This window comes from Rhipicephalus sanguineus, chromosome 3 (assembly GCF_013339695.2).
Source record: "Rhipicephalus sanguineus isolate Rsan-2018 chromosome 3, BIME_Rsan_1.4, whole genome shotgun sequence".
In the NCBI taxonomy this organism is placed as follows: Eukaryota; Metazoa; Arthropoda; class Arachnida; order Ixodida; family Ixodidae; genus Rhipicephalus; species Rhipicephalus sanguineus.
In genome coordinates this window covers 145074535-145100737 of record NC_051178.1, presented here as the reverse complement: position 1 = coordinate 145100737, position 26203 = coordinate 145074535, and the positions used below count along the sequence as shown (strand labels likewise).

General features: G+C 42.2%; 2 protein-coding genes across 7 annotated transcripts in view; one reads left to right on the top strand and one right to left on the bottom strand.

Moving 5' to 3' along the window:
* Positions 1–16811, top strand: part of LOC119387360 (cyclic AMP-responsive element-binding protein 3-like protein 3) — a 20147-nt gene extending 3336 nt beyond the window's left edge. For 3 of the 5 annotated variants that reach the window (XM_037654723.2, XM_037654724.2, XM_049413494.1), the window contains 10 exons: positions 793–925; positions 1825–1886; positions 2721–2843; positions 3720–3812; positions 9661–9708; positions 10293–10351; positions 10720–10788; positions 11403–11487; positions 12457–12598; positions 14960–16811. In XM_037654723.2, coding sequence (XP_037510651.1) covers positions 793–925; positions 1825–1886; positions 2721–2843; positions 3720–3812; positions 9661–9708; positions 10293–10351; positions 10720–10788; positions 11403–11487; positions 12457–12598; positions 14960–15360 — 1215 coding nt within the window. In that variant the 3' untranslated portion in view covers positions 15361–16811. The remainder of the gene's footprint in view (positions 1–792; positions 926–1824; positions 1887–2720; positions 2844–3719; positions 3813–9660; positions 9709–10292; positions 10352–10719; positions 10789–11402; positions 11488–12456; positions 12599–14959) is intronic. The other 2 variants (XM_049413495.1, XM_049413496.1) reach the window with 2 other exon arrangements.
* LOC119387362 (galactose-1-phosphate uridylyltransferase) lies at positions 16529–26203 on the bottom strand. Of its 2 annotated transcripts, XM_037654728.2 has the most exons (11): positions 26120–26203; positions 25925–26016; positions 25651–25823; positions 25455–25530; positions 24023–24213; positions 23201–23257; positions 22491–22613; positions 22267–22399; positions 20563–20646; positions 19542–19696; positions 16529–18863 (listed from the first exon to the last, which is right to left on the bottom strand). In XM_037654728.2, exons 2-11 carry the CDS (start codon positions 25941–25943, stop codon positions 18798–18800), a joined length of 1077 nt encoding a protein of 358 aa, XP_037510656.1. In that variant the 5' UTR covers positions 25944–26016; positions 26120–26203; the 3' UTR covers positions 16529–18797. The 2 variants fall into 2 exon arrangements, with proteins under 2 accessions (XP_037510656.1, XP_037510655.1); XM_037654727.2 differs by having other exon boundaries at positions 25925–26178.

The window sequence follows — 26203 nt, the reverse complement described above, 5'->3', positions numbered from 1 at the left end:
CAATTAAAGTGGACGAAAAGGTGCCCTTTGCATCGGTGGGATCCGAACCCACAACTTCGAGTTCTAAGGTCGTGGGTTCGAGTCCCCCCTGACGGAAAGGGTGCGTTTTTGTATGCTTTAATTCCTTGCCATTAAAGTGAGAATCATTACAATACAGTGAAAAACAACAAATAATGAGTGCTTTGGTCTGGGCAAGTTGGTGCGACATTGGCGAAGTTAACCAGCACGAAAGACGAAACGAAAGACACTTGTACATACAACAGGACCAGTGCTAAACTACCGACTGGGTTTTATTCGATAAAGGTGCTTTTCATAGTGTCACTTGTCACCTTCATAAAGCAGCCACATGCACTAAAGTAGCCAGTAATAACAACAAACATGACTGCTATCTCTTAACAAAAATAGGGCGACAACATACATAGTTGAATATACAGAAGCGCATGGCAATTATCGAACAGCTTTGTAATCACAAATTATCACTGTGTAACATGTTGGAGCACACATATTGTGTATACCTAATATCTTGCTTTTCTGTGCTGATTTGGGAGGAGCATGCGCAGTACTGTGTTTTAACAAGATGCTGAGTATCATATGCGCTACATGCAAGAATTATTTTCCCTCTGTTCTAATAGGAGTTGAGAAATCACTGCTTATCTTTTATGGGAATGGGTGATGCATCTGAAAAACGTTTATGCCAATTGTGCATTGATGCCTGCGATGTTCAGATGTAACTTGCAACTTTGTGCAAAGGGCCTGCTGAGGTGATTAAGTCGACTGTCGTTTCAACTGCAGGAGGAAGCAATGGATTTTGATGATCCGTTGTACGTTGATGTTGTCGGCTTAGAAGAGTATGACAACAGTTCTGTTTCACCGTCCTCAGTTGTGGAAGAGTGTGTATCGACATCATCACCCTTGGATGACATTGGTGAGTTTGCTTCTATCACCGGCTAAAGGATGCATAGAATTATTTAATGCATTGTTAAAACACAAACTGTGACCCAATGAAAGTCGAAATTCACGATGATTTTGGCTTATTTTATGTTAATGTTGTCTTTTAGGATTATGGGGCAGTGACACTGTTTTGAGTTGGCAAACTTGCATCAGTAAAAGTTATAAAGCTAATTCAAGATTTCGTAGCAGTTTAAAGCCATTTAGTTGAAATAAAGCTCGTGGGGAATCCACTCAATTCATACTTTGAAAACAATGTGAAAGCATGAGTAAAAACGTGACCGCACTTCATATTCAAGCTGTTGTGCATCTTGATGAACTGTGCTAAACCAGTCACGAAAAATATGGTCGTGATGTTCTGGTACATGTGCAATAGGGGCTGTCTTTGTTCCTCTCTATAAAATGGCTGTTAGCTTTAGGTATACATCTAATTAGAAATTTTATTAGGGATTATACTGGTGTAGGCATTGGTGGGCTTTCTGTGCATGCCTTCCCATAAAGGTATCATAATGCTATTCTAAGCATACTTCATTTAACTTTGAAAGTTCGCATAATTTAACAAGAAGAAAAGGTTGCGCTACACAAGAGCTTGAGCTGACCATATCTTTTGTGGAAATACAGGAAGTAATATAGGGACAATTCTTATTTCCTCTAGCAATAGCAAATTTCATGAAAGGCATGTGATGTGCTTAAATTTCTGTGCTTAATTTTTTTTTCTGCATTGCGTGTGTGTGACATACCCGTTCTCTAATTGGTGCCTCACGTTTGTGAATAGGAATGTGTCGTTTTGTTAGAGTGACCAACAAATATTTGCACTTGACACCAAACATCAATGAAAATTGTGACACTTGCTCCATGTGCTTCTTTATCTTGCAGCTGCTGATGTGATTGTTGCTACTACGGATGTGAAAGATTGTGAGCCTGTGGTGATTGTTGATGTAAGTAAAAAATTACCTGCAAACCTTGCTTGCTTTACACTACCCGTTCTCATAAAAATCAAAATAATGACCTTAGCCTGGATAATGTAGCAATGTTATTCCAATGCAACTCCTTTTTTCACTCTTTGTTAATGGTCCGTGTGGCGCTTTACCCATGTTTTCAATGGGATCTGCTGGCCACGAAATGGTTATTTGGTAACAGAGGCATAGAACCTAGAAAAAGAAATCATTGCATTATATCAGCCCCACTGCTGACAAAAGCTTCATTTTTTTTTATAGAACCGCATTTAACCAGAATTTCAACTTGGAAAAATATTTTGTGTGGAGCAAAAATATTGCACAATTACTGTTGCCCTTCCTTGACTGCACACTATGACAAGAGCTGTCCAGATGTTTTGTCATCGACAATCAGTGATTTCAGGGGAAGTTTTCTAAAACACATTCGAATTCAAACATGATGTACCCTTTATCGTGTCCCTCAATGGCTCAAGGTACTGCGGCTGTGCAACAAAGAACCATCAGTAGCAGTGTCATCTATTTGGTGCATGTCTATATTTGTTTTTGATCTGTCCTGCCGTCACGCAGTCTTTTTGTTATTTGCCGTCTTTAATTTTCTGATGGTGTTAGGCTTAAGGGCTTGTTTTTCTAGTCTTATTCAACACACTGCAGGGACAACTTGTGTCTCTGACTGAATTGAATTGAGAGCAGCAGGGCAACAAATTGCAATGAGCGTACTGTTTGTATGATCAAACTTTCCAGTGATGTAGTATGTGACTACTGCCTGTTTGTATAATTGACAACAGGGCACAATTTGGCGTGTCTTTTCATGCACAGGACATTGTTCTGCCTGACATCTTGGAAGCCCCTGACAGTCCTGTAGCTCCCCAGAGCCCCTCTGCGATGTCATCATGCAGTTCAACACACAGTTCCCCAAGTGCTGGAAGTCGTTCAAATAAGGTTAATTGAACTTGTATCTCAAGGTCACCTCTTGCTAGACACGACCCGCTAATATCACATACTGCATTTAGTTGCTTAATTCGTAGCGTTGTGTAATTTGTGCACCTGTAACATACTGCCCTGGCTTTCCAAAAAGAAAAGCTCTTTTCGTATCTCTTGCACTGTAATGCCTCGAAGAGTATGCATACTGAGCAGGCTTGGAGAGATTGGCACTGTCCCAACATCGCATCCGTACTTCAGGCCTCATACAAAAAAAATTTAGGCTGAAACCTACTAATGGAGAATTGTCATATACAGCAAGCCCTCTCTGATACACACACTTATAAAAGGTACTTAACTGCTGAAACATAGTGGCTACGAATCCCCAACCCAAGCTCCATAGAGTCCGACTGTTAGTGTGTATTGCGATCACTTTTTGTCTGTTAACCCGTCAACTTGATTGTGCCCCTGTGACTGTGATACAGTTTTCTGGAAAAGTGAGTGTAATTTGTTCGTGTACATATTGTACATATTGTTTTGCTAGATAAAAAATAAGAAAGGGGGCATTGATCTTGTGATTTGAGCATCAGTCTAGGGTCTGTACGTCATGTTGCAGAATTCATGCATTACAAGACAGCATAGAAACCACAGGAAACACCAAAAGCTGGGACTGTGTTGTGTGATTTTTGCACTGAGCCTCTGAACTCTTGTTACATGGACCTTAATGGAATTTAGACACTTGTGGCCCACGTGCTCCGAGATATTTCCTGGGAGCACCTGTGCTGTCTGTGATGACGCTTTGCGCAGAAAAAAAAAAGCGTGTGTGGAGTTGACAAGATAATGCATGTGTAGCTTCGTACACCTAAGTGACTGCGGTCTCCCACTGTTGTGTTTCAGAAGACAGAAGAAGTTTTACAGCTGACCGAGGAAGAGAAACGGCTCATGCACAAAGAAGGCATTGTCCTGCCGACAACAATGCCCCTCACAAAGGTAGGTCAGTGCACATGGCACCACGTGTGCGGCACATGGTCGTGCTAGGGTTAAGCCACTGCTTCTTGCATTTCTTTTGCACAAGTACAGCCAAACTTGATTGTATCAAACTGTGTTACATGAAATTATTTCTTGTATAGAACAGTTTCTGGACATATGTTGCAGTACATACAGTAAGTACATCAAACAAAAACTGTATCCGTGTACAGCTCCGTAGGTTGGCTTGTCTCAAATTGTCATGTGATGCTTGTTTGCTTCTGAGGCTGTTTACGACTAGGCCGCAGGTTTTGTAGTGAGCTTCTTTGCCATTCTTTTTTCTTCGGCGTTGTTGGCCCACATCTTACATTTTTGCTGTTGTCATCAAAATTGACCACTCATTGTGACAGATGGGAAGGATAAACCTAAAGGACAAAAAAAAAAACGACTGAAAAATATGGGCCCAGGTCGATTCCACGAAAGATAAAAAAATGTCATATACCTGATGTCTCAAATTTTCCTTATAATTTTGTGTATTGTATCCATGCGACTGAATAGTGCGAAACCGCAATTTGTCTAAAAAAATTTTTTTGAACACAGGAAAAATCTACAAGCGTTGCCGGATGGCGACACCCATTTTACGAAGAGCGCATTTTTGCAAATTTGCAAACATGCCAACAGTCATGCAAGCTATATATTACACATTTCTTTCTTTGTAGCACAAATAGAAGGAAACGGGAATTAGCACGGACGATTTTCTCGAATTCTGAGCAATTTATGTACAGTAAAACCTCGTTAATTCCAACTCGGTTATTTCGAAATCCCGCATAATTCGAAGGGTTTCTGTGGTCCCGTATTTTGCAATGTAAATCTGAGTGGATAATTTGAAGTGGCGGTCTGCGCCAGCCCGGTTCATTCGAAAACTTTGGGCGCTATGTGCCAATTCCCGATCCCGATTTCACTGTAAATCCGCGGAAGCGACGGCCCTTAGAAGCCACAGGGCAATGCAGTGTAGCGATATTAATGAGTGACAGTTGAAGCAACCCAGCCTCGCTGCTGCTAGCGCAAAAAAAAAAAAAAACACGGTCTCGTGGTTAGCTAAAAACGTGCGCCTGCGGAAAAAAAAAGACGTGCTTCACTGCAACACAGCGGTGACACGCGAGCAGCATGTCGCATGCTTCTCGCAACGTCGGCGCGTCATGATTTACCCATCTTTTGGGGGGAAAAGAAAAGATAATAAAGGACGGTCTGACGGAATTCATGATGTATGCGAACCTCCGATTGGCGGTTGCTTCGGCAATTTGCGCACTTGCACTGCTGGCGGAGTTTTTGCCTGTAACGCCTACTTCGAAAACTCAGTGAAAACTTCAATGATCATGTTTTCCAGGCAGAACACATTGCGGATTCCGTCACACTGGCCATTATCATATTCTTTATTTTACCAGAAAGAATGGGCGAATGGTCGCATCATGACGCGCTGAGGCTGCGAGGAGCAGGTGACATGCTGCCCGCGTGTCACCACTGTGCTACAGTGAAGCATGCCTTCTTTTCCGCAGGCACGCATTTCAGTTGATCACGAGACTTTTTCTTTTCTTTTCTTTTCTTTTTTTTTTGCGCTGATAGCAGCGAGGCCTGCCGTTTTCCCGAGTTCGCGGCAAAAATGGGACCTGGTATTGCTGGAAAACAACCCTTGGAGCCACAAACCAGAAGGCCAAATGACCACCTCTGATTACTTTCAGTAATTCAAAGTTCCTTGCATCCCGCTTTTTGTATGTTTCGTTAATTCGAAAACCCGCTTAATTTGAAAGTCTTTCACAGTCCCAGTGACTTTGAATTAACGAGGTTTTACAGTATTTTTAAAAGTTCTTGAAAAATGCTGCATTTTCGAAACTCGGTTGATTTGGGGATGCTGTTGCTGCTTCTGTGAACATCTTAGCTTGTTCTTATTGGTGGTATGAATAGGCCACCATGTGCCTAATGAACCTCTGCATTTGTATTTCTGTAGTAATTTTTAAAGTAATGAATTTTCTTGCTCTATACATCAAAAAAAGAAACTGTTGGTCAATTAAAAATCTATAATAAAAAAACCATTTTAATCTGGTTCAAAGTCATTCAGATCGTTCTAAGAAGACTGCGGAATGACAGTACAAAAAGCATGTTGCATCATATTCATTAGAACAAAATTACAAAATCTTAAACATTGTGTTTCGAGAGCGTGGTCGCTACTGCGTGAAGGACATCTCTTGCGACGAGGAAAATCTATAACACAATGTCTTTGTTCACTGAGCTTCGATAAATAACAATGAGACATTTCCTGTGTTTGGAGAAGGTTTTGTAAAGAAAACGACCGTTTAAATTAAATGCATTTGTGCAGTTTCAACTCTACCTTAGCGTTCGATATCATTTAGTCCACAGGCAGCCCATACAGTTGCACCCTCCTTTTCTTTCGTCTGCTTGGTTGGAACGAAATTTATATCTTATATGCTCATGAATGCATTCACTCAATGTCTCTCTTATGATGTCACGTGGTACGAGAATTGAGAGGCTGGTATAAAAGGCAAGGTCTCTTCAGGAATGCAAAGGAACTTCCGGAAAGCAGTCACCAAAGCATTTGATTTTGTTGGCCCAACAGTGTATAGGATTTTCAAACACTATCCGATCAACTGAGTTTTTAAAGTGTCGATTACGTGAAACTTAGTGGCAGCAGTTTTGGCCGCGGACAAAACACGTTTTGTTTGAGTTGCATCCGGTCTGCAGTGCTAAGCATGCCATAACCGGATGCCTTCCGTACGGGTGATGAGTTCCCACTCCTCCCTTTTGGTCATTCCATAAGCCCTCAATCTCGCAGGCATGTGCTTAATGTTTTTTTTACTATTATTACTAGGGGTGTGCGAATATTCGAAATTTCGAATATTTTACGAATAGTGTTTGCTATTCGATTCGGTTCGCACTGGAATTTTACTATTCGAACTATTCGAACTTCCCAAAAACAAATACAGTCGACTTCCAGTTGAAAGTGACCCCTTCAGATTTTCAATATGCTTCACCTCATCACACCGCGGTATTGCGGCAAAGCTGCCTTTCAAGCTCCGTTACAGTCGAACTTTGCCAAGAGACAGTCAACGTCCGATTAGAAGTGGTCCCTAGATTTTCAATATGCTTCACCTCATCACACCCCGGTATTGCGGCAAAGCTGCCTTTCAAGCTCTGCTACGGTCGCAGATGTGCTAACTCAAGAAACGCTGGTTCCAACATGGAGATGAAAGATGCGGCAGAGGTGGGGGCTCAATTAATGCTGTTTTGGACCTGAAATTTGGGCAGGAAGTCCTAAAAATCGGAAGCCGAAGCTTTTTAGCATCCAAAATATCAGATGTCCTTATGTATCAACGTCTATGAGGCAGATTTGGAACTCCGGACTTGAAAGGAGCAGACCCTTGTCTGCCACATCAGTTGGGCTTCCACAGAAGTTGAAAGAGGAGGAGAGGCTGAGGAAATGGCATCTTTGCCTAACACGTGTAAAGTGTTGTTGGCAACACTTTGGCTGCACCAAATCATGTACATAAATAGAATTCGGCCTCTACATTGCCTCATTCTTGATAAAACAACTATGAAACACCACCTCGCCAGTGCTTCATCAACCTAGCGAAAAGAAACACTTTCATGTTGTTATCTCATAAGAATATGTTTAGGAATCCTCTCTAAGTTTTTTTTCTGCAATTTCGCTTCGAAGTATTTGAAAAATATTCGAGAAATATTCGAAAAATATTCGATTTGATTCGCACTCACACTTCAATATTCGAATTCGCTTCGCACCCAAAATTTTGCTATTCGCACAGCTCTAATTATTATTAAATATGTTTAAAGGAGTGGTTGGTGCCTAGGTGTGGCTGCGGCTACTCCTCTTACATAATAATTTGCGTCATGAAGTAATCAATAACAATAAAATAATGCAAAATTCATGCACGAAAATGCCCATTCACAAACCAGTGTTCACACGTCATAAACAATGTTTGCACGCCAACAACAATGTTCACATACAAGAAACATTCGCGCTTTACAGAAGAGTTCATCTTGCAGTACTTTACATAAGGTGATCGCATTGCCAGATGCTTCTGGTCACATGTTTCACGTGTTTCTCGTGTTTCATGACAGCTGTGTTTAAAGTGCGGGCTAGCTTGATGTTGTTTTTGTAATTGTGCGATCAGTTGAACTGCTGACTGTATTGCACCGCCTTGTGTTGCACTGTGCGGGCCACTCGATCCACCACACGATCTGCACGGTGCGCATCCTGAGATCGGGTCGGACAGCGACGAGCAAGGAAAAATGTATCAGGTATCCGAAGCAATCTGCATCTCAGCATTCTGTGCTGTAGAGTGGCAAAGCCGGGCAAAGCATGCGTGGCGGTGGTGCTCTGGTTGCACCGCGGTACTTTTTATTCACCAGTGTCGCCGTTTGCGATTTCTTACTTTCTAACGTTGCATCTTTGACTGAACTACACGATTTTACATGAAGCTTCATAGCCTTTATATTAGCATGATTACTGGGGGGGAATAAAACGCCGACGGATGAATATGTGCCTGCTGCCCATTTATCACAACTGAAGTGATGTCACAACCTATGCAAATGCATTTAATTCAACGGTCGTTTTTTTTTACAAAATATTACACTTACCGGAGAGGTCTCATTGTTATTTAGTGAAGCTCAGTGAAGAAAGACAGCGTGTTATACAGTTTGCTTGTCACAAGAGATGTCCTTTACACAGTAGCGACCGTGCTACCGCAACACGTTTACAATTTCCTAATTTTGTTCTAATGAAAATGATGCAACATGGTTCTTTATATTATCATATTGCAGCCTTCTTAGAACAATCTGACTGCCTTTGAGGAAGATTTAGATGGGGGTTTTTGTATTATAAATTTTTAATTGACCAACAGTTAGTTTTTTTTATTTTTCAAGCAAGAAAATTCGTTAATTCGAAAATTACTGGAGAAATATAAATGCAGAGCTTTATTATTCACATGGTGGCCTATGCATATCGTCAATCAGAACAAGCTGTGATATTCACAGAAGGAGGAACGGCGTACCAAAATCGACCGAGTTTCAAGAACGCAGCGTTTTTTGAGAATTTTTAAATATAAATTGCTCAGAATTCTAGAAAATCGTGTGTGCTAATTCCTGTTTACTTCTATTTGTGCTACAAATAAAGAAATTTGTAATATATGGCTTGCCTGGCTGTTGGCATGGTCGCAAATTTACGTAAACGCACTCTTTGTAAAATGGCCGTCGCCACCCAGCAATGCCTGTCGATATTTCCTCTGCTCAAAAAATTTTTTCTTTGAAAACAAATTGTGATTTCGCACTATTCAGTCATATGGGCATAATATGCAAGGTTATCAGGGAAATCTCAGACATCTAGTACATGACTTTTTTTTATCTTTCGTGGAATTGGTCCCCAGAATATCTCGATACAAGAGATGCTCGAGAAATACAACGGCAGTGTGTGCGTTGCCTGCCTTTTATCCCATTTTAATAGCACTGTTAGTTTCATTACTAAGAATTCCCGTGGGGCAGCTCTGAAAAAAAAACAGAATTTCCAACACAGGTCGTACAGTGAACACTGTGTAAGAAAAATGAAAGGGTGTTGTGTGATGTACTTGTTCATTCCAGACATGATGTGAAGCATAGAACAGAAAGTTAAGCTAATTGGTAGGGATTCAGCTTCACATGCTTTTCTGTTATGCTGTCTTTACCACCGTAAATTCTGAGTCCTCCAGTGGGGTAAGACACTCTTGTTTATGCGAGATAGCTGGGCTCTGAGAGCCTGATGCACGTTGCAGGTTGATAAAGTTATGTCATTTTCTTTGTATTGCAGGCTGAAGAAAGGGAACTCAAAAAGATTCGGAGAAAGATTCGAAACAAGGTAGGCTATGACTGCATTGGTCTTTTGCTGCTTGTCATTGGAATTGATGAGGGCGCCACAGTTTTGCGTGTATAGCCTGTCCGCAACACATTTCATGATACCCCTTTAAAACAACCAGAAGCCAATAAATACCTTTTGCATAATGCATGTAAGTAATCACACACTGCAATCCGTGATTCTTAATGTTAGCACTATTGCCGAATTATTATCTGCACAAAGAAGGCTGTGCAAACAGTCTTGTTTGCCGCACACATTCACATATCATTGCAGAGAACATTGCTGTGCAAGGTAAAATGGTCATGTGACCTGCATGCAGCAAACATTCTGACTGCTCTTCAATAGAGCGGCTTCACTATTTCGCTGACTTTTTTTTTATTGTTGGTAGTCTTTGCACTGAAGAATTCATCTTGGTTTACCGATGCAAATTGGTGCTAGGCAGCTCTGAAAACCATCATAAGACATCATGGCCCAGTTAGCCAGAACATGTCGCTCCTTAGGAGAATGTAATTGTTGTAGTATGGTACATCAGTTTTTGCCATTTTCGTTGAATTTGTAGCAACACACTGCCTTGATACTCTTTACAGCAATCAGCGCAGGACAGCCGAAAAAGAAAGAAAGAATACGTCGACGGATTAGAGAGCAGGTGAGTAAGGAGTTTGCCATTATGAGGGTTTCTCTGGTTTGGTTTTGACAAAGAACCAATGGAAGTACCAAGGAATTCCCACGATTACGTTGTCATAATACAGACATACTGAGTAAACAAGCGCTGCCTATCAATAATTGTCTGCTCTCATTAAGTCAAATTGTTTCAAGTGGTTTGTCATGGAGAACTTATAAATGAAAGCTCTTCGTTCTGCTACATTGTTTGCCTTATTTTGTATTGTAATATATCCAATGTCTGCTGAGCATGGAACTGTTTCCAGCCTTAGCTAACACTGTAGGTCCAAGATGTTTGACCTCCCCCTTTTATTTTTCTACTTATGACTGCTATTTTCTCATCTTTTGTTCCAGAGTTAAACAGTGCACAGCACAGAATGCCCAGCTACAGAAGAAAGTAGAGCTGCTCGAAAAACAGAATAAGTAAGTTCAAGAAAAGTTTTCTGTATCTAGTAAGCTTTCTTTATGATGAACTCTGTTTAATCGTAATTTTCTATAACATGGGTGCTTCAATGATTGTCATTTAGGTCCCATAGATTGTGCATCTCTGTAGGGCTATTCAAGTACATATTAAATGCAGAGGTTCTTTCATTTTCCTCTTGCTTTACCAGACTGAGTGAAAGTTAAAAGGAGAAAGCAGGTATTGTACTATCTGTTAAGAGCAAGTTTTTCATTAGGCCTGCAATATGCTTTTAAAACCAGGGCTGCTAAAAATGAGGAATAGAAAAAAAGTTTACAGCCTCCCAATTCTGCAATCCGCCTTTTTCACGGGCCTCCGCGCATGCACTCTCCCCTAGTGGAAAAGTCACAAAATGTCTCATCATTTTGGATGCTTTGCTTCTGGAAATACCGGTTGTCTTGGCCCCTACCAAACCCCTACCAAAACGGCAGAGGGTAGCACAGAAAAATGAAAGGCGTATTGAAACACAAATATGGAATATCATCACTACACTTTGACTCTTAATATCAAACCAATAAATCTATGAAAATTGTCAATTATATCTGTTAACTTAATCAATCATTTCACTTCATTTCAGCTCTCTGGTTCTTCAGCTCAAGCGTCTACAAGCGTTAGTCGCAAATTCTTCTGGTCGCAGTGCACAAACAAGCACTTGCGTCATGGTAAGCAATCTATCACTTCGTGTTGTGATGTCTTCCAGGTCTCAAGGTTCATTCAGTAGGAAAATCAGCTTCAAGCTTGTGGCAAAAGCTGTATGTTACACTCAAACCTCGTTATAACGAATATGGATATAACGAATTATCGGTTATAACGAAGTAAATGAAGAATAGTCTTGTCATAGCTACAGTGTTACAAATAAATGTTTATAACGAATTTTTGGATATAACGAAGTTATTTTCGTGGCAGATTCGACTTTGTTATAATGAGGTTTGAGTGTACCTGAAATATACTGAGTATGTGCAGCGCAATGGTACAAAAACAAGAGAAGACACACAAACGACATAGACTCTGTCTTCTCTGTCTTCGTACCATTGCACTGCACATACTCAGTATATTTCAATACATGTACCAACTTGCCCATCAACGGATCCTTCTTGTATGTTACTGTCATATGACATTTATATGAGTTCTGGTGCAGTGGAGACGGTGTAGCATTCTTAGACTCCCATTGGTTCTGTTCTTAAAGCAGAGATGAAGCTGACTTGCAACAGACTTCAAAACTACATCTTCAACTACAATAACAGGCTTCATTAACGTATGCTTCGTCTTGACTAGAGAGTGCAATGGCGGGGTTTTGTAAAGACATTGGTGCATCTCTTTGCCACACATTGTACTGATGGTTTCTTTTGGGTATGCGACTTAGATTAAAGCTGCAAGGCGATGCGTGCCCTTTGGCACACAGGATAGCGAGGAATTTGAAACCTGACAAGCCAAATTCATCCAACTGGCAATAGCTTCAGTGAAAATTGCAGCTACTGGCAGCCACAGCGGTTGTGTTTAAACTATGAATTGTCTGTAAATGGAAGGAAAAGTCTGCATTGACTGAAATGAACAGTGGTGTATACTGCAGGTTTACTGAGCTTGACATTCTAAGCTCTCTTTTTTTTGTTTTCTTTTCTTTGTGTGTGCAGGTTTTACTGCTCTCCTTTGCCCTGTTGCTGTTCCCCAACCTGCGTACAAACTCCGGGGACAACCTCGATCTCATATTGAAGTCGGCGTCAGAGAAACTGGCCCCGATTTCAGGCATGCAATCTCTCCTGAATTGCTGTTTAGGTAGTACATATTCAGTTGGTGTAAAGTTGGTACAGTCATTGTGGTGTTGGGATAACATAAGTTTGGTTGGCTGTTTGTGTGTGTGTGTGTGTGTGTGTGTGTGTGTGTGTGTGTGTGCGTGCTTCAGAACGTGAGTTGTTAAAAAACGTAAAAGTACCGTAAAAACCTGCATGTAATAATCATTATCAGTCTATGCTTACTGTGAGACGAAGGCATCTCCCAGTGATCTCCAATTACGTGGGGTGAACGCTTGCAACTATCTGCTGTACAGGGCAAGCTTACAGTGACCCGTGCATTCCGTTGCCACCTGACCTCTCGTGAACTTGCTTCAGGCCTTTCTCATGCACTGGCATCTTTTCAGCATCATTGATCTCAGCAGCTACTATAACTTTTCAAACAGATTGCCGCTTTCACAATTCCGACATTGTCCGAGATACTATTTTGACAAACAGGACGATTCGTGATGAATACGCATCACAAGGTAGGCATGGTTTAACGGCACCAGAACGAGAGACAGCCTAGTGACGTCAACGCCACACCACGCTTCCTCTGCTGGGAGTCTTCATGAGTGAAAATTACCAGAACTGCAAATACAGGCTAAAAATTTTTGGAATCTGTGTGCTATATTAGGCAGAAATCTCACTTAGTAAAAATTGAAAAAGAAAACTCATGTTATATGTGGATTTTTCCAGTACTTACTTTGGATAGGAAGTAGAAGACACAGTAGATGCTGGATGATATGGGACCAGCATATCATATCAGTCTGCATATGCGCACTGAGAATGGAGGAGAAGAGACTTACAGTGAGAAAGCTCAATAGAGCAATAGGTGTGACAAAAAAAAAATAATCTTGCACTTTGCTATAAGACATGAGAAATGGCGTTCCATAAAAACTAGCAAATGCGCTGCTTGTACTGTAAAGCAAATGATGGCGTGTTGGCATGGAACCAGCCTAATGTCAGCATATGACTAGCAAGAGCCTTCAATAAACAATGAATTAAAATTTCAGTAATGGGGAATTGTTCAGCACATGCTTCTTACAATGGCTCATTAGTTGTCATGAGCTTTAGTTGGCACCATTATGGAACTTCATGAGCAAAGCGTCAGTTGACAGTGATAAGTCATGTCACCGACATGATTTGTCAGAACATGTTGGGAAAGCATACCTCTTCTGTTATACTCACGGACAACTTTTCTTGGCAATGAAGGAAAGCCTACGGAGCCGAACTACGCGTGTACTACCGCTGAACAGTATAGTCCCACAATTGCGTTCGTGTTTTCCGCGTGAGAATAAAAAAACAACATTACTTTATTTTTGACGGGACGCTGTTTGAAAAGAGGGTCAGCATGCACCAAGGAGATATTTATATTTGTTTTACTTTATGCAGTTTCATTTCGCGTTTTTGCGCGCGTGAAAACGTTGCACCTTTTACGTGCACCTCACAGTCAAAATGGTGTCGTCTTCAGGTGAGCGCTCGTCACCCTGCAGCTTTTCTGACGACTCGCTGAAAGAGCTTGTGACGAATTTCACTAACAAATGGCTGCCTAAGCCTGTGACGACCGTTGAATAATTAAACGGCCATCACAGAAGATACGGAAGGTTCACAAACCAAAACTAAATTCGAAACGCGCGCCGACTGGACTACTTTGCAGAGCAGTACATGTGCAGTAGCTGCGCCCCTGTAGCCTTTCCTTCATTGCCAAGAAAAGTTGTCCACGAGTATAGCACTGTGTTTATTGCTCATGAGATGGTTTTTCTTGACTGAAGTGATATGGTATCAAGGCACTGCATGGCAGGCTTATGTAGCCATTTGTGCCTTACATCCACAGGATAGCTTTTGATTTTTATTGCTGTCTAGATGTGGTAACTCGTGTGGTTTTTCTTTGTTTCCATCGAGAAGGGCCTGTTATTGAGCTTTGAATTGTGTGAAATGCTTTAGAAGCTAGGCATGAGTTGCAATGCGCTCTGCACAAAGCAGTTTTTGTGACAATGCTTCATGGTGCTGCATATGTTGCAATGACCACACATTAACAAAAAAATAAACTGTGCTTGCTTGTGCATTATACAGCATTGAGTAGGACCAGGTGTCACGCAGTAATAAGGAATGAGGAAAATTGAAAATAGAAGCGAGTTAAATCGGACAGCCATTACAAGCTGCCCAAAGTGCCCTGGCACATGAAAGAAACATTCAGCTACAAGTGGATCGTACTGATGGTTCCTCTTGAGAAATAGTTAGCTAACCCCGTACTGTAATTTCTGCACGATGAGGGCCTCTATGTTTTCATTCAAATACGCAACTATGATACAGGGCAAGCTGCTCGAAGAAAAGTGAATAACTATGATTGGCGAAATTCATGCAGGGCGTTCTCGTTCTCTGCTGTATGCTTCGGAGCCAACGAGAGACTTCCACCAGGAGTACAGCGATGCCGCCAAGGCTGCCGCCCAGTACATCGAGGAGGACATCGACGCCTCGGATGACGAGGGCGTCTCGATGGCGTCGGCATCGCCTTCGTCACAGGCGTCCAATTGGGCGCCGCCCTCAAGCAAGGGCCTAGGCTGGGGCTTAGACCTCAGCTTCAGCCTCTCCGGAGGCAAGCGCCATTGGACGGCAGTGTCCGAGGACACTGATCGCCCAGTGGGCACTGCCTCGACCATACCGCCGGACAAGAGGGCTCGGCTCGGGAACTACAGTGCGCTGCCATCTCACAACAACAGCCTGCACCACCATCCAGTGGTGATCCAGATGCAGAGGCAGGCCTGACGACCTGACCTAGGATCTGTGCATGCACAATTTCTGCTCATTCGCTCTTTGGTCAGCTGATCATTTCCCTCTCACATTTTTTTTCTTTCTCTTTCTTCTTATTTCATGATTGGCAAGTGGAAGGCAACTATTTCTCTTGTTTTTAGACTGTATGCCTCTTTTCTTTCTCTCTCTCTTTATTTTTCCCATTATCGGTCATTACTTTGCCCTTTTCAGCTCTAACATATATCAACTAGTAAAAGTCAAGCATTGACTTCTCTTGAATCAGTAAAACAAGAAAAGAATGAATTTGGTAGAGCTGCTCGGTGATTGAGAGGGACGCCGTGCACGTAAGGTGAGGCTGCTTTTGCAGACTTGCCAGAAATACCGGGATAGTTGCCATGAGCTTTGTGTAAAAAGTGCCCCCAGTGCACCCCTTTCTCTCTTCTCCCTGCCGCATTTTTTTTTTGCCCCCTCCTTCACTGGGAGAGGTGTATAACACATTTTCTTTCTCAACCTTTCTCCCCCACCCCAGCCCCCACCAGGAGAGGTGTCTGGTTATTGAGATCATTTTTCTATTGTGTTCAGTTCATTTACAACTCTTTTATTTTCATTATTATTTTTCTGCTAGTGTGCGTGTCGTATGAGACGGGACATGCACACTTCGCTGACAAGTTGACGATCCAGACTGTTAATGTTGGAAGTGTTGTTTGGCCTTAAGCCTGGGAGGTTAGGTAAGGACTGTTACGTAATAGCAACACACCTGGCCTCTCTAACCAAGCAAGGAGTGTCGCGTTCTAGAGGAAAGAACATTTTTTGAAAGTTTATAAGTTGATGCCTCGGTTGGCACGTGCTCACGGGTGTCCCAGGCATCTCTCGAGAGATTTTAGCATCGGTCCCATTGTGTCATTCACCATGTACCGCTTGCCACTGTTTGTGATGTCTGCTAAGATCCAAAGAGACCCCACCCCCTTTTGTCCTTTTTTTTTTTTTGCCTTGGTAAATGTAATTTGCAATCATTCCTCTCTCGTATCTACACTGTCCTCTTCATTTGCGGACCACACAGCTTTTTGTCGCAGACGGTAGCGTGTGTGCGTTTTGTTGTCACTGAGGTGCAGGGCTCTTTGCGCTGGCCCGTCTTTATTGTTTTTTTTTCTTAACTGTTCTGCAGATGGCTGTGTTTTTTACAACATCTGCAATATATTTACAAGGAACATACTGCTTATATACATTATATTTTTGTCACATGTCGTATGTCACTGATGGCAGGGTGCTTGACTAACCTCTCTGTACACCTCCCCTTTACCTGGTGTGTGGTGGTCCTCTATTTTTTTTTTTTTTTTACTTCGATTGCCTCCCCTTAGAGTGGATGATGACTTGATTATCATTGGCATGAATGATTCAGAGAGAATGCATAGACACCACATTGGCATCGTATAGGTGTTTGAAATAAATCCTCCATGAAATTGTGATCCTTTTGTCTCATGTGGGATTAACAGAATGAGAGCATGACCATGTGAGTTGGTGCTCACTAGCATTGAAATTTTGGTTGCATTTGCAACCAAAGTAAAGGAATGTCAGGTTGGTATTTTTGCATAAGAAAATACTTTAATATTTTGTAAATACATAACATGTTTATACATATACATTTATGAAAACACATGACCAGTACCTTCTTTGTTTAGGAACTGAATTTGGACTATAATATTATAAGCGACTAGATCTCTTGAATATTCAAATCACCTATGCATGCCCAGTATGACTATGAGTACAAAGGAATGGAGCCTTAAAGCTCCCATTTCTAATGCCTTCCTCACATGCTGAAAAACAAAGTGGTAGCATTAACGGCAGTATAACAATTTCTTAATACTGTTAAAACTCGATCTAACGAAACCCGAATTTACGGATTTCTCTACCGAAGAAATTTCCATTCCCCGGCAGGTACCCATAGGGTCCAATGTTGTCATCAGCTCAAATTGACGAAGCTTCCAAAGCACTGAACTCGATTTAACGAAGTGTTTCGGAAATAAATGAGCGAAAATGCAGTGATTTCTTCCCAATTTTTACTCAGACGGCTTTTTTTGAGATGTGCACTGCAACACTCGCATTAAAACGTCTAGCCACCCTAGTCACGACACTAGTTTTATTTTGACGAGGCTGCATGCTGCACTCAGTAGCGCTTTTACATATCAAATACGCTGGGCGGTAGTGGTTTCTTGTCCCTGCAAATACTCCCAAAGGAACACGGTGGTTACTTTCGTTATTCCATGGTTTAAGCGACAGATGGCACTGATCGTCTCCTTGGAACTTTCTTGCTTTGCCTGCTCGCACATTAACTGCATTCGTTATCCCTGTCTTTGAATGTAGACAGCTTGTTGTAGCTTTATGTGACCGTCTACCTCTCCTGCAGTGCACCCGCCACGGTGGTCTAGTGGTTATGGCGCTCAATTGCTTACCCAAAGGTCACGGGATCGAATCCCGGCCGTGGCGGCTGCATTTTCGATGGAGGCGAAAATGCGTGAGGCCCGTGTACTTAGATTTAGGTGCACGTTAAAGAACCCCAGGTGGTCGAAATTTCCCTAGCCCTCCACTGCAGCGTCTCTCATAATCATATCGTGGTTTTGGGATGTTAAACCCCAACAATTATTGTCGCCTGTGTTGCCCATACAACATGGGCCGGAATTCATGCTTGGGCTGCCCTCGCGGACTTTTCACACGCACAGGCGTCTATTAGTGGTAAATAAAATGCTGTGGCAGCTTTCGGGTGACGCTACATTACATTTTTGGATTTCAAAGGACCGAAAAATCTGTTCCGTGATTTTACAAACTTCGTGATTTAACTAAATAATTTGAGCGCCCCGATCACTTCGTTAAATCGAGTTTCAACTGTGACTCTTCTTTCATCCTGCAATGTTGATGCTACATACAGGTGGGGTCAAAATATTTGCAGGCAGTGGGATCCGAGGAAGAATAGCATTAATTTCTTCAGCCTGGGCGTGCAGACTGGATATAGAACTGGTTACATGTTCTTGTGTGTGCAATAACGTCCGAGTATTCTATTGTTTTAATGGTTGGAAGCTAATACTGAGACCACAGACTAATTCACAGATCCCGCATACGTTTTGCTCCCCCCTGCCTTATATGCACAATAAATGTTTGTTAAAAATGGCAAACTGAGTATAGTTCTGCCACATGCTTGAAATTGTTTAAATTACCTTTGGCGCCATGAGTAAAAGGCACTGTACAATATTGCATGAGTGGTACTAGTATGCATTATGCTAGAAAATGTTGAATTGCAATTTGTTAACGAAGTTTGGTGCCTTTCAAGGTTTCCGGGCTTGCTATAACAGTTGCATAATGAAGAAATATATATATGTAGTACGAGTATATAAGAAGAAGCACGTTGGTCTGCCAAAAGTGTAAAAAATAGAGGACTAGCTGAAGCGAAACCATCTTTGTCACTTGTCAGCCTGGGAGCTTTGTGTGTAGTGAACCTCGGACAGGGCACGTAGTGTGTCGGCAGCCTGAAAGGAAAAAAAAAGATGCGGAAAAGGGGGTGAAGGTGTCACTATTGCAAATGCTACAGGGAAGCCTCGTTGCTATGCTGGCGACTGCAAAGATTTTGGGAACCTAAATACATACTCTTAAACACAACGTGCAGGCTAATTAGAGTTGGTGCAAATGGTAGTTGTAAGCTAGGATATGAGTCAGTCATGTTCATTTACACTTCGTTAAAGACCTGTTACAACATCGAATCAGCACTAATTCAGTTTCAAGCTGAGAACCGTAAGAACTATGCCTCAAGTTTCCTTTTAAGCTAGTGCTAACTGCATTGTGTTCTGTACTTGGTCAGCCGCAGACCAATGGCATTAGTGGATATGTAGTAACATCTGAGGACTTAAATTGTTCCTCCAACCAAAATAATGTCCATAATAAGCAAAATTAACATTTTTTTGCCATATGATGGTTCTAGCAGGAAGCGTGAACGTCTGTGCAAGTTTCTTGGACATACTTCAGCCAAACAGCACGGAGAAGAGACTGAAAGCAACAACATGCAGCAGTGACAAATACTCGATTTCATTTTTGAAATTGGGGAATTTATAGAAAGAATTCAACAATAATGAAAGTGTAAAGTATAACAGCAAAATTTGATAGAACAACTAGGATGATGAATATGCTTTCAGGCAAAGTGTTTGACATACTTGCTCTGGTGTCAGATCCCTCTGAGGCTGAGCGAGCATCTCGTAACCAACCATAAACTTCTGCACAGTAGCTGACCGAAGCAGCGGAGGCAAGTAGGTGGCATGCAGCTGCCAGTGCAACACATCCTGGTTCAAATATTCGCCAGTAGGTGCACCTAGGAAGGAGAATATGGGTGCAACACTGCAGCTTGTTTCACTGAGGACTTAACGAATTGTTGAATGAATGAATAGACTCCTGCAATACGCACAGCCTTCAGTGCAGCTGTCTGGGAGCAAGAAAAGTGCTGCATTTAAAAGTGTACTTGAGACATTTGTCCGAAGCAAGCAGTTTGAGGTGGCCAGCATCGAATGTGCGTCGCCTGATGGATGCTGCCATTGCTCGCGCTTCTCTCTCTCTCTCTCTCCACAACTGATAATTTATTTTTGTCAAAGGCTATAGCCTATGCTAAACAACTCTTCTCAGTCGTAGAGACCAGCATTTTTGATCGGTGATTCACAGTATTGGCGGTCGCTGTCGGAGGACACTGCAGCTGGTTCTGGCATACATCCTGTGCACTTGGAAGTACATTAAGTTGTTCTGAACTGGCTACCTCCAGTGAATAGTACAATCACACCGCAGTTCCCTGTTTGTGTGCTCTAAACAGCTGCGTTGAGTCTGCAGATGTGAAATACAGAAGAAGCCGTACCAATGTGTTGTTTCATGCTTTATTCATTTTGGATGATAGTGATAAGCAAAGCACTTGCATTCCTGCTACTGAGGCTAGGAACCCACCCTTAAATTAAGAGTGTGCTCATCCAAATGGCATGTAGAATGAAGACCTATGCACTCTTCAAACATAATGAAATTTTCTTCTTCGCAAGGCTATCCCTCCATCAAAGCCCTTTTTCTTTTCTCCAAAAATTACACACCTAGCCAATCGTCTAGCATCAGCATGTGATTGAATGACCGAATGTTCATGTAGAACCCCCACAAGCTGCCTAGGAGTGCTGCTTAATATCGACATTAAGGACAAAATCTCACCATGCCAACCCATGGAGTATGGGAATGAGGTGCTGAACAGGTTGTCATACTTTGTAAGCAGCTTTCTCATGATGCTCGCCAAATCTGCAAATTCGAAACGCAAAGCAATAAGCGTAGCAGCGATCATATAGATTGCTTTGGCTTTCTTGATGCTAGTATTTGATTACAGGAAGGCCATATGTGTGTACAAATTCTTCAAACATCATGCACCCACAAGCAATAACTATAGAGGCCATTTACAACTCGGAGATAAATATCTCGGGTTCTCAAGCAGTGAATGTAACAAAAAAATATTCAAGGTGTATGTTCCAAAGCCAAGTGGTACAATCTATAAGCGGTGCATCGGGAGTCTTTGTAAGTTCTTTATTAATTTGGGTGGCTTAAAGGGGCCCCACAACTCTTTCAGCATGATCAGAAAACGCTGCCGATCGGTAGTTGAGGCTCCTGAGAGCACGTAGGGCCAAATATTATAGCGCAACACGCGGCCTGGAATTTGCAATTAATTCTCAAAGTCATCTAGAAATCGCTCGCTCTTCTCTCAACAAATGATGCCATAAACCCAAATGACCACGCCATAAGCCCAAAGTCCACGGCCATTGGTTGATTTGAGCGTTGTGAGCTGCATAGTTATTGCGGCTGCCACAGGATGCCACGACGTGCCTGTGCACTCACTCACGATCACGCTGAAAGTAAGCCGCGCATTCAAAGAAAAAAAGTGCTCAGGGTCACGCCGTGCGCTGATGAATGGACGGACTTTCTTGCCCCTTTTTCATACCCCCCCCCTCTTCTTGCGTAGCTTTCAGCGCGCTCGCTGGTACGAAAGGAGAGATAGTGCTTAAAGCGTGCGACAAATCTCTAACTCCACTCGTACTCGACGGACTCTTAAAACTTTTTGCGGCAGTCAATTCTTGAGGCAATAAACTCCTTTAAAGAAGCCATTCTATGATTACTTGGATAAGTGTTCCAAGTAATCATAGGAAGAGAGTCTAGAACGTGCGAAGCTTGAAAGGAATGAAGAGCGGAGCGTGACAAGGAATGGCACAGGAAGGTAGCTGTTTTCTTTTAATGTTGGTGCACGGTGGACAAGCTACACTCCTGCGAACTACATTCATTGGTCAATTGTTTCACAGCATGCCCTGTGTGCATGTTTCCATGCCACAGAATACAGGGCAGACAAACTTTAACATCTTGGGCCGCAGTGTCTGTTTTTTTCTAGCTGTTCAGCTTCTATAGTATTAATGAAATTGAGCTTAGAATTTTGCCTCGTTTGTTTAAAATAATAATCTTAATGGTAAACAGTGTACTGTGCAGTTTCAGCGCATAGATAGCATATGTTTGAGGCAAGTGCACAGCAGCTAAAAAATTAAGGGTTGCAAGTTTCCAAACCTGACCATATCAGTACTGTTGGCGTCGCAAGTTCACATACTGCAGGATCTGCAAAAAAACATTGCTGACCTAATCCAGGAAAATCTCGCAATATTGTTTGCATACACTAGTACTAGAGGCTGGAAATTCCATTGATAAACTGCGTGCCGAGGCTATGAAAATATGTTCAGCTTTCTTTCATGTCCTGCAGTTCATAAACATTGGTGTTGAATGTAAGGTGTTTGGCACATCGCAACTTTGTTGAGTACGTCGAACCCATTGTGGGACTTAACAAACCAGGAGGTGCTTAACTATGCCATTTGAAGTTTGTCATATCACCTGATTTTTCTGCAGCATTCAGTTCATACAGCCTCGTCACATGACGCTTAGGCACAAGCATGGTCTCGTATGGCCAGACAGCCCAAAAAGGCACCAGGGCGACCCAGTGGTCAGACACCAGGACCACACGTTCCTATAAAGGGTGGTCGGATAAAAAGAGCATGCACAATGAGATCGGGGCATCACACTTAACTGCAGGAGACCCAAACAAGAGAGCTGCTCACATTCTTTTTCAGTTCTCTGGACACATAGTCGATGAGAAGAGGTTTCCCAGTCTTTTCAAAGTAAGCCCTCTGAGATTTGTCCTTCAGTCTCGGTTCATTGGGCAAAAATGAACTTGCCCAGATCTGCATTTGAAAAGGGAGTACAATATTTTTAACGAATGCTGGTGATGTTTTTCCTGGTGGCACGCCTAGCATGCTACTCCAGGTGGGTATGATGAAACAGTAAATGATATGTTCACTGTGTGACAGATACACAGCAATTAGGCGAAACACAACCCAACACTCAGACATCATCACATCAAGACCATTGTCTCTGACGATGAGTGATGTACCACATCTAGTGACTTTGTGCAGAATGAGCTATGACGATTGAAAATGCTAATTTTGCAACTAAAAATAAGCTTTACACTTCTGCTGTTCATGGTGTGCTACAACCCATGCTTTACAGTGCTTCACTAATAAGTTTGATTAGGTATACTGAACAAATTTCAGTACTCCCTACTATGCAATAACAGAGGTGAACTCCTGACAGTGAAGTCAAGGAGTTTATTATCAAACTTTGAAAGGAATGTTCTGCAGAGCAAGAACATAGTTTTCGAGTAATAGAAGCCACTGACAAGGTGTCATGGTATAAAAGAAAGCATTGAAAGCATCACTAAATTGCAGTCCAGACAACAGAGATCCAAAATATAATTGAGTGCATAGAATACCTGGCAGTGCGGATGAGGGTTGGAGCAGCCCATAATTGCACCCTTATTTTCGAAGACCTGGAAACGGACGGTACAGCTGCAACATTTGTTTTATGCAAGAAGCAGAACATTGAAAGCTTTAGCAGAGAAGAGAATAGTAGAGAACCTTCACATGAACAGAACCCGTCATTAATTGCATTAATTCTTGCAGGTCAGCCTTTTATTTGTTATTGACCTAAAATATAATCTTAACCATGCTATATTTTAGATTAAGTATGGTCTTCTCTGAGACAGTTCATGATGCTAGACATACTGCCACAGCTTACCCATCACTGTAACTCTTGAGGCTTAAGTTTCACTATCCTTTTGTGCTGTGGCATTGAGATGATGCCTTTTCGTGCGTGCGTGTGTGTGCGTGCGTGCATGTGTGTGTGTGTAAGGGAAGGGAAGGGGATAATGCCACGCTTTAGCAGGAGTAGAAACAAGGACAACATAAGCTTGCAGCTGTTGTTGTGAAAAATAAACAGCCGTTTACTCTGAGCTTAATGCTTTCCATGTGCTCTCATGTCAGTATAGTCACATAACACATTCCTCAGATCAAAATATACTGCTGTATAATTTTTCAGGAATGATGTGAGTTATCCTCATGCAAGAACATACTACAGTGACTGTGGCACACGAGCATGGCTTATCTCCCAATCTCCACCAAGTTGTATATCGAGTTATGCAGATAACAGAACTGTACTCTGCCTGCTTACCCTGCATGTAGCACACACAGGGTAAGTGGCAACAAAGATTGTTGAAAGTGCAAAAGTTTTGCTTTATGCTACTATGCCCACTAACCTGAACCCATGTATAAGTCTGGCCTAGCTGCTCGGTCTGTAGAGCCCACTCATCGATCACGGTCTCCACTTCAGATTGACTCATAAGAGGCAATGTCACGTTGGAGCATGGATGGAAGCACATCACTCGGCAAGTGCCTCTGGCCTCGGCCATACGGAAGAGGCCAGATTCGTCAGCATTCTCCTCGGATTCTACAACGCATTCACAGACAGAGGGAAGAGAGTTGCAAACATTTAGTTTAAGCTTATGAACTGTTTAACCAGGAAGCACGAACCACACTCATCCAGGTTCAGTTTCGTCCGCTTCACTTGCTTGTGACAAGCAGCTCTAGTTAACCTTAATTTGCATCGTGCGTTTCAGTTTCAGCACTTGAACATATTCCCTGATGTTTTTTTTAAATTTTATTCTTATCTGTCCTCATACATATGTCCAAACCTAACACATGTGTTGAGGTAAAGCATCTTTTTCAGGTCAGATGTTTTTCATTTATATTTTGAGTCATTATAAATTGCACAATTAAGATATTTTTGTCAAAATTAGAATATGATGCGAAATAATAAGCTATACATTTTGTACACCTTTTTTACAAAAGCTCAAGAGCTAAAGGGCTGAACAGTTTTTAAGGCCATGCCAAGGCAGACCTTCCATTCATGTTTTCTTATCAGCATATGCTAAAAGCCTAGAAGATAAATAAGAGTAATTGCTTTGCTGAACTGTAAATGCCGGTGTCTGCAGCGTACTGCTACAGGGCCATTTGTACATGATGGATGTAGTTTCAGGGGTGCAATCATGTTTCAAGTTTTCAAAGTGCTTTCTCTATTGCGTGGCAAAGGTCCTCACGTAAACTACACCATCTAGAGCCTGCTTTTCAGTTTTCACACCCAACAGTGCAGAACAGGAGCCTTCGTAACGACTCATCTATACGGAGCACCTCTCACTTCATTTTCCGCAAATCTTACAAGTCCTATATATGTGCAGATGTATGCACTATACAGAATAGTGCCTTACTATTCTTGTTCATGGCAACTTCGCAAACCTGGCTTAATATATTTAAGCCGACATGTCAAAGCAAAAGGAAGGTGCCTGCAGCGTTACTACATCATTTTTTGTAGTTGCATAAAGGCTGTTTATGTCCCGTTAACAGTTTATTGTAGCTTTCCAGAGCTGCCTCATAAAGAAATTGTTGTCATCTCCTCATATTGGTAAAGTAGGCCACATAAATGCACACTCTTAGAGCCATGTATAAGGTTTTTGACACTGTTATAAATGTAGGTTCAAAAGGTATGAAACATATCGGCAAGAAGTGCAGTGCAGCATGTGGAGTTGCAATGAATTACAGGGCACGAAAGCTGAAAGAGCAAATATCAGCCCTCAGTGGATCAGGTCGAAAGAATTGATGGTGATGATGATAATGACACCAGAAGGGGCATACCAGGACTTGGGGCGTCTTCCAGGAGAGCTGGGAAGTCGTTTCTGAATGTAAATGTAGATTCATACATTGGATTGACCTGTAAAACGGCAAGTTTACATCACGATCGAAATGCACACGTCTAAGAAACATATTATCGCGGTGCGCACCACTATGAATAGAGAAACTTTCGCTATATTGAGAAAGCAAGCATGAATACTTCGCCATTAGCTCTTCTGGCTCCCGGACAGAGTGGGTTGCTTGGATCCAGCGCACGTGCGTTCGACAGGTCGGTAGTGTTCTCGGTTTTACCCTGCCACGGACGAAGCGTTCTTTGTGGCGACACGAGGACCCATTCATCCTTCAGTGGGTTGTATCGCACGTGAGGGTGTTCTGAAGTGAGAAACGCAAGCACGATCGTTGCCTAATCTCTGAGCATGATACTGTCGTACATCGAGAAATGAAATGTGAGAACGCCAGTTTAAAAGGCCTACTTTTGGCGACGAACGTCATCTTTGGTTGTAGTGGCCGTTAAAGTTTGACGAAGGGTCTACCACAGAACACACCGTAGGCTCGGTTGCTGTATCTGCGACCGCAAGATGAGAAATCTTTTATCAGTAAAGTGGCACATATATTGATTCCACGTGACATCAGCATGTCATCTGAGGTTAGGACAGAATATGTCAGACCTGAGCATTGAACGCTAGCATCAAAACATTGCTAATCGTCGCGTAAAAGCAAATTAACAGGGTGTTGCAGTTCGAGGTTCGAGC

Bases quoted from the DNA above. Each gene is read 5' to 3' on its own strand.
- LOC119387362 (XM_037654728.2), bottom strand. The intron at 20,647-22,266 runs GTGATATGACAA...TCGAATTTGCAG, and splicing joins GAATGCTGCAGAAAAATCAG to ATTTGGCGAGCATCATGAGA. The intron at 18,864-19,541 runs GTATGTCAAACA...TTTTCCTTTCAG, and splicing joins GGGATCTGACACCAGAGCAA to GCTGCCGACACACTACGTGC.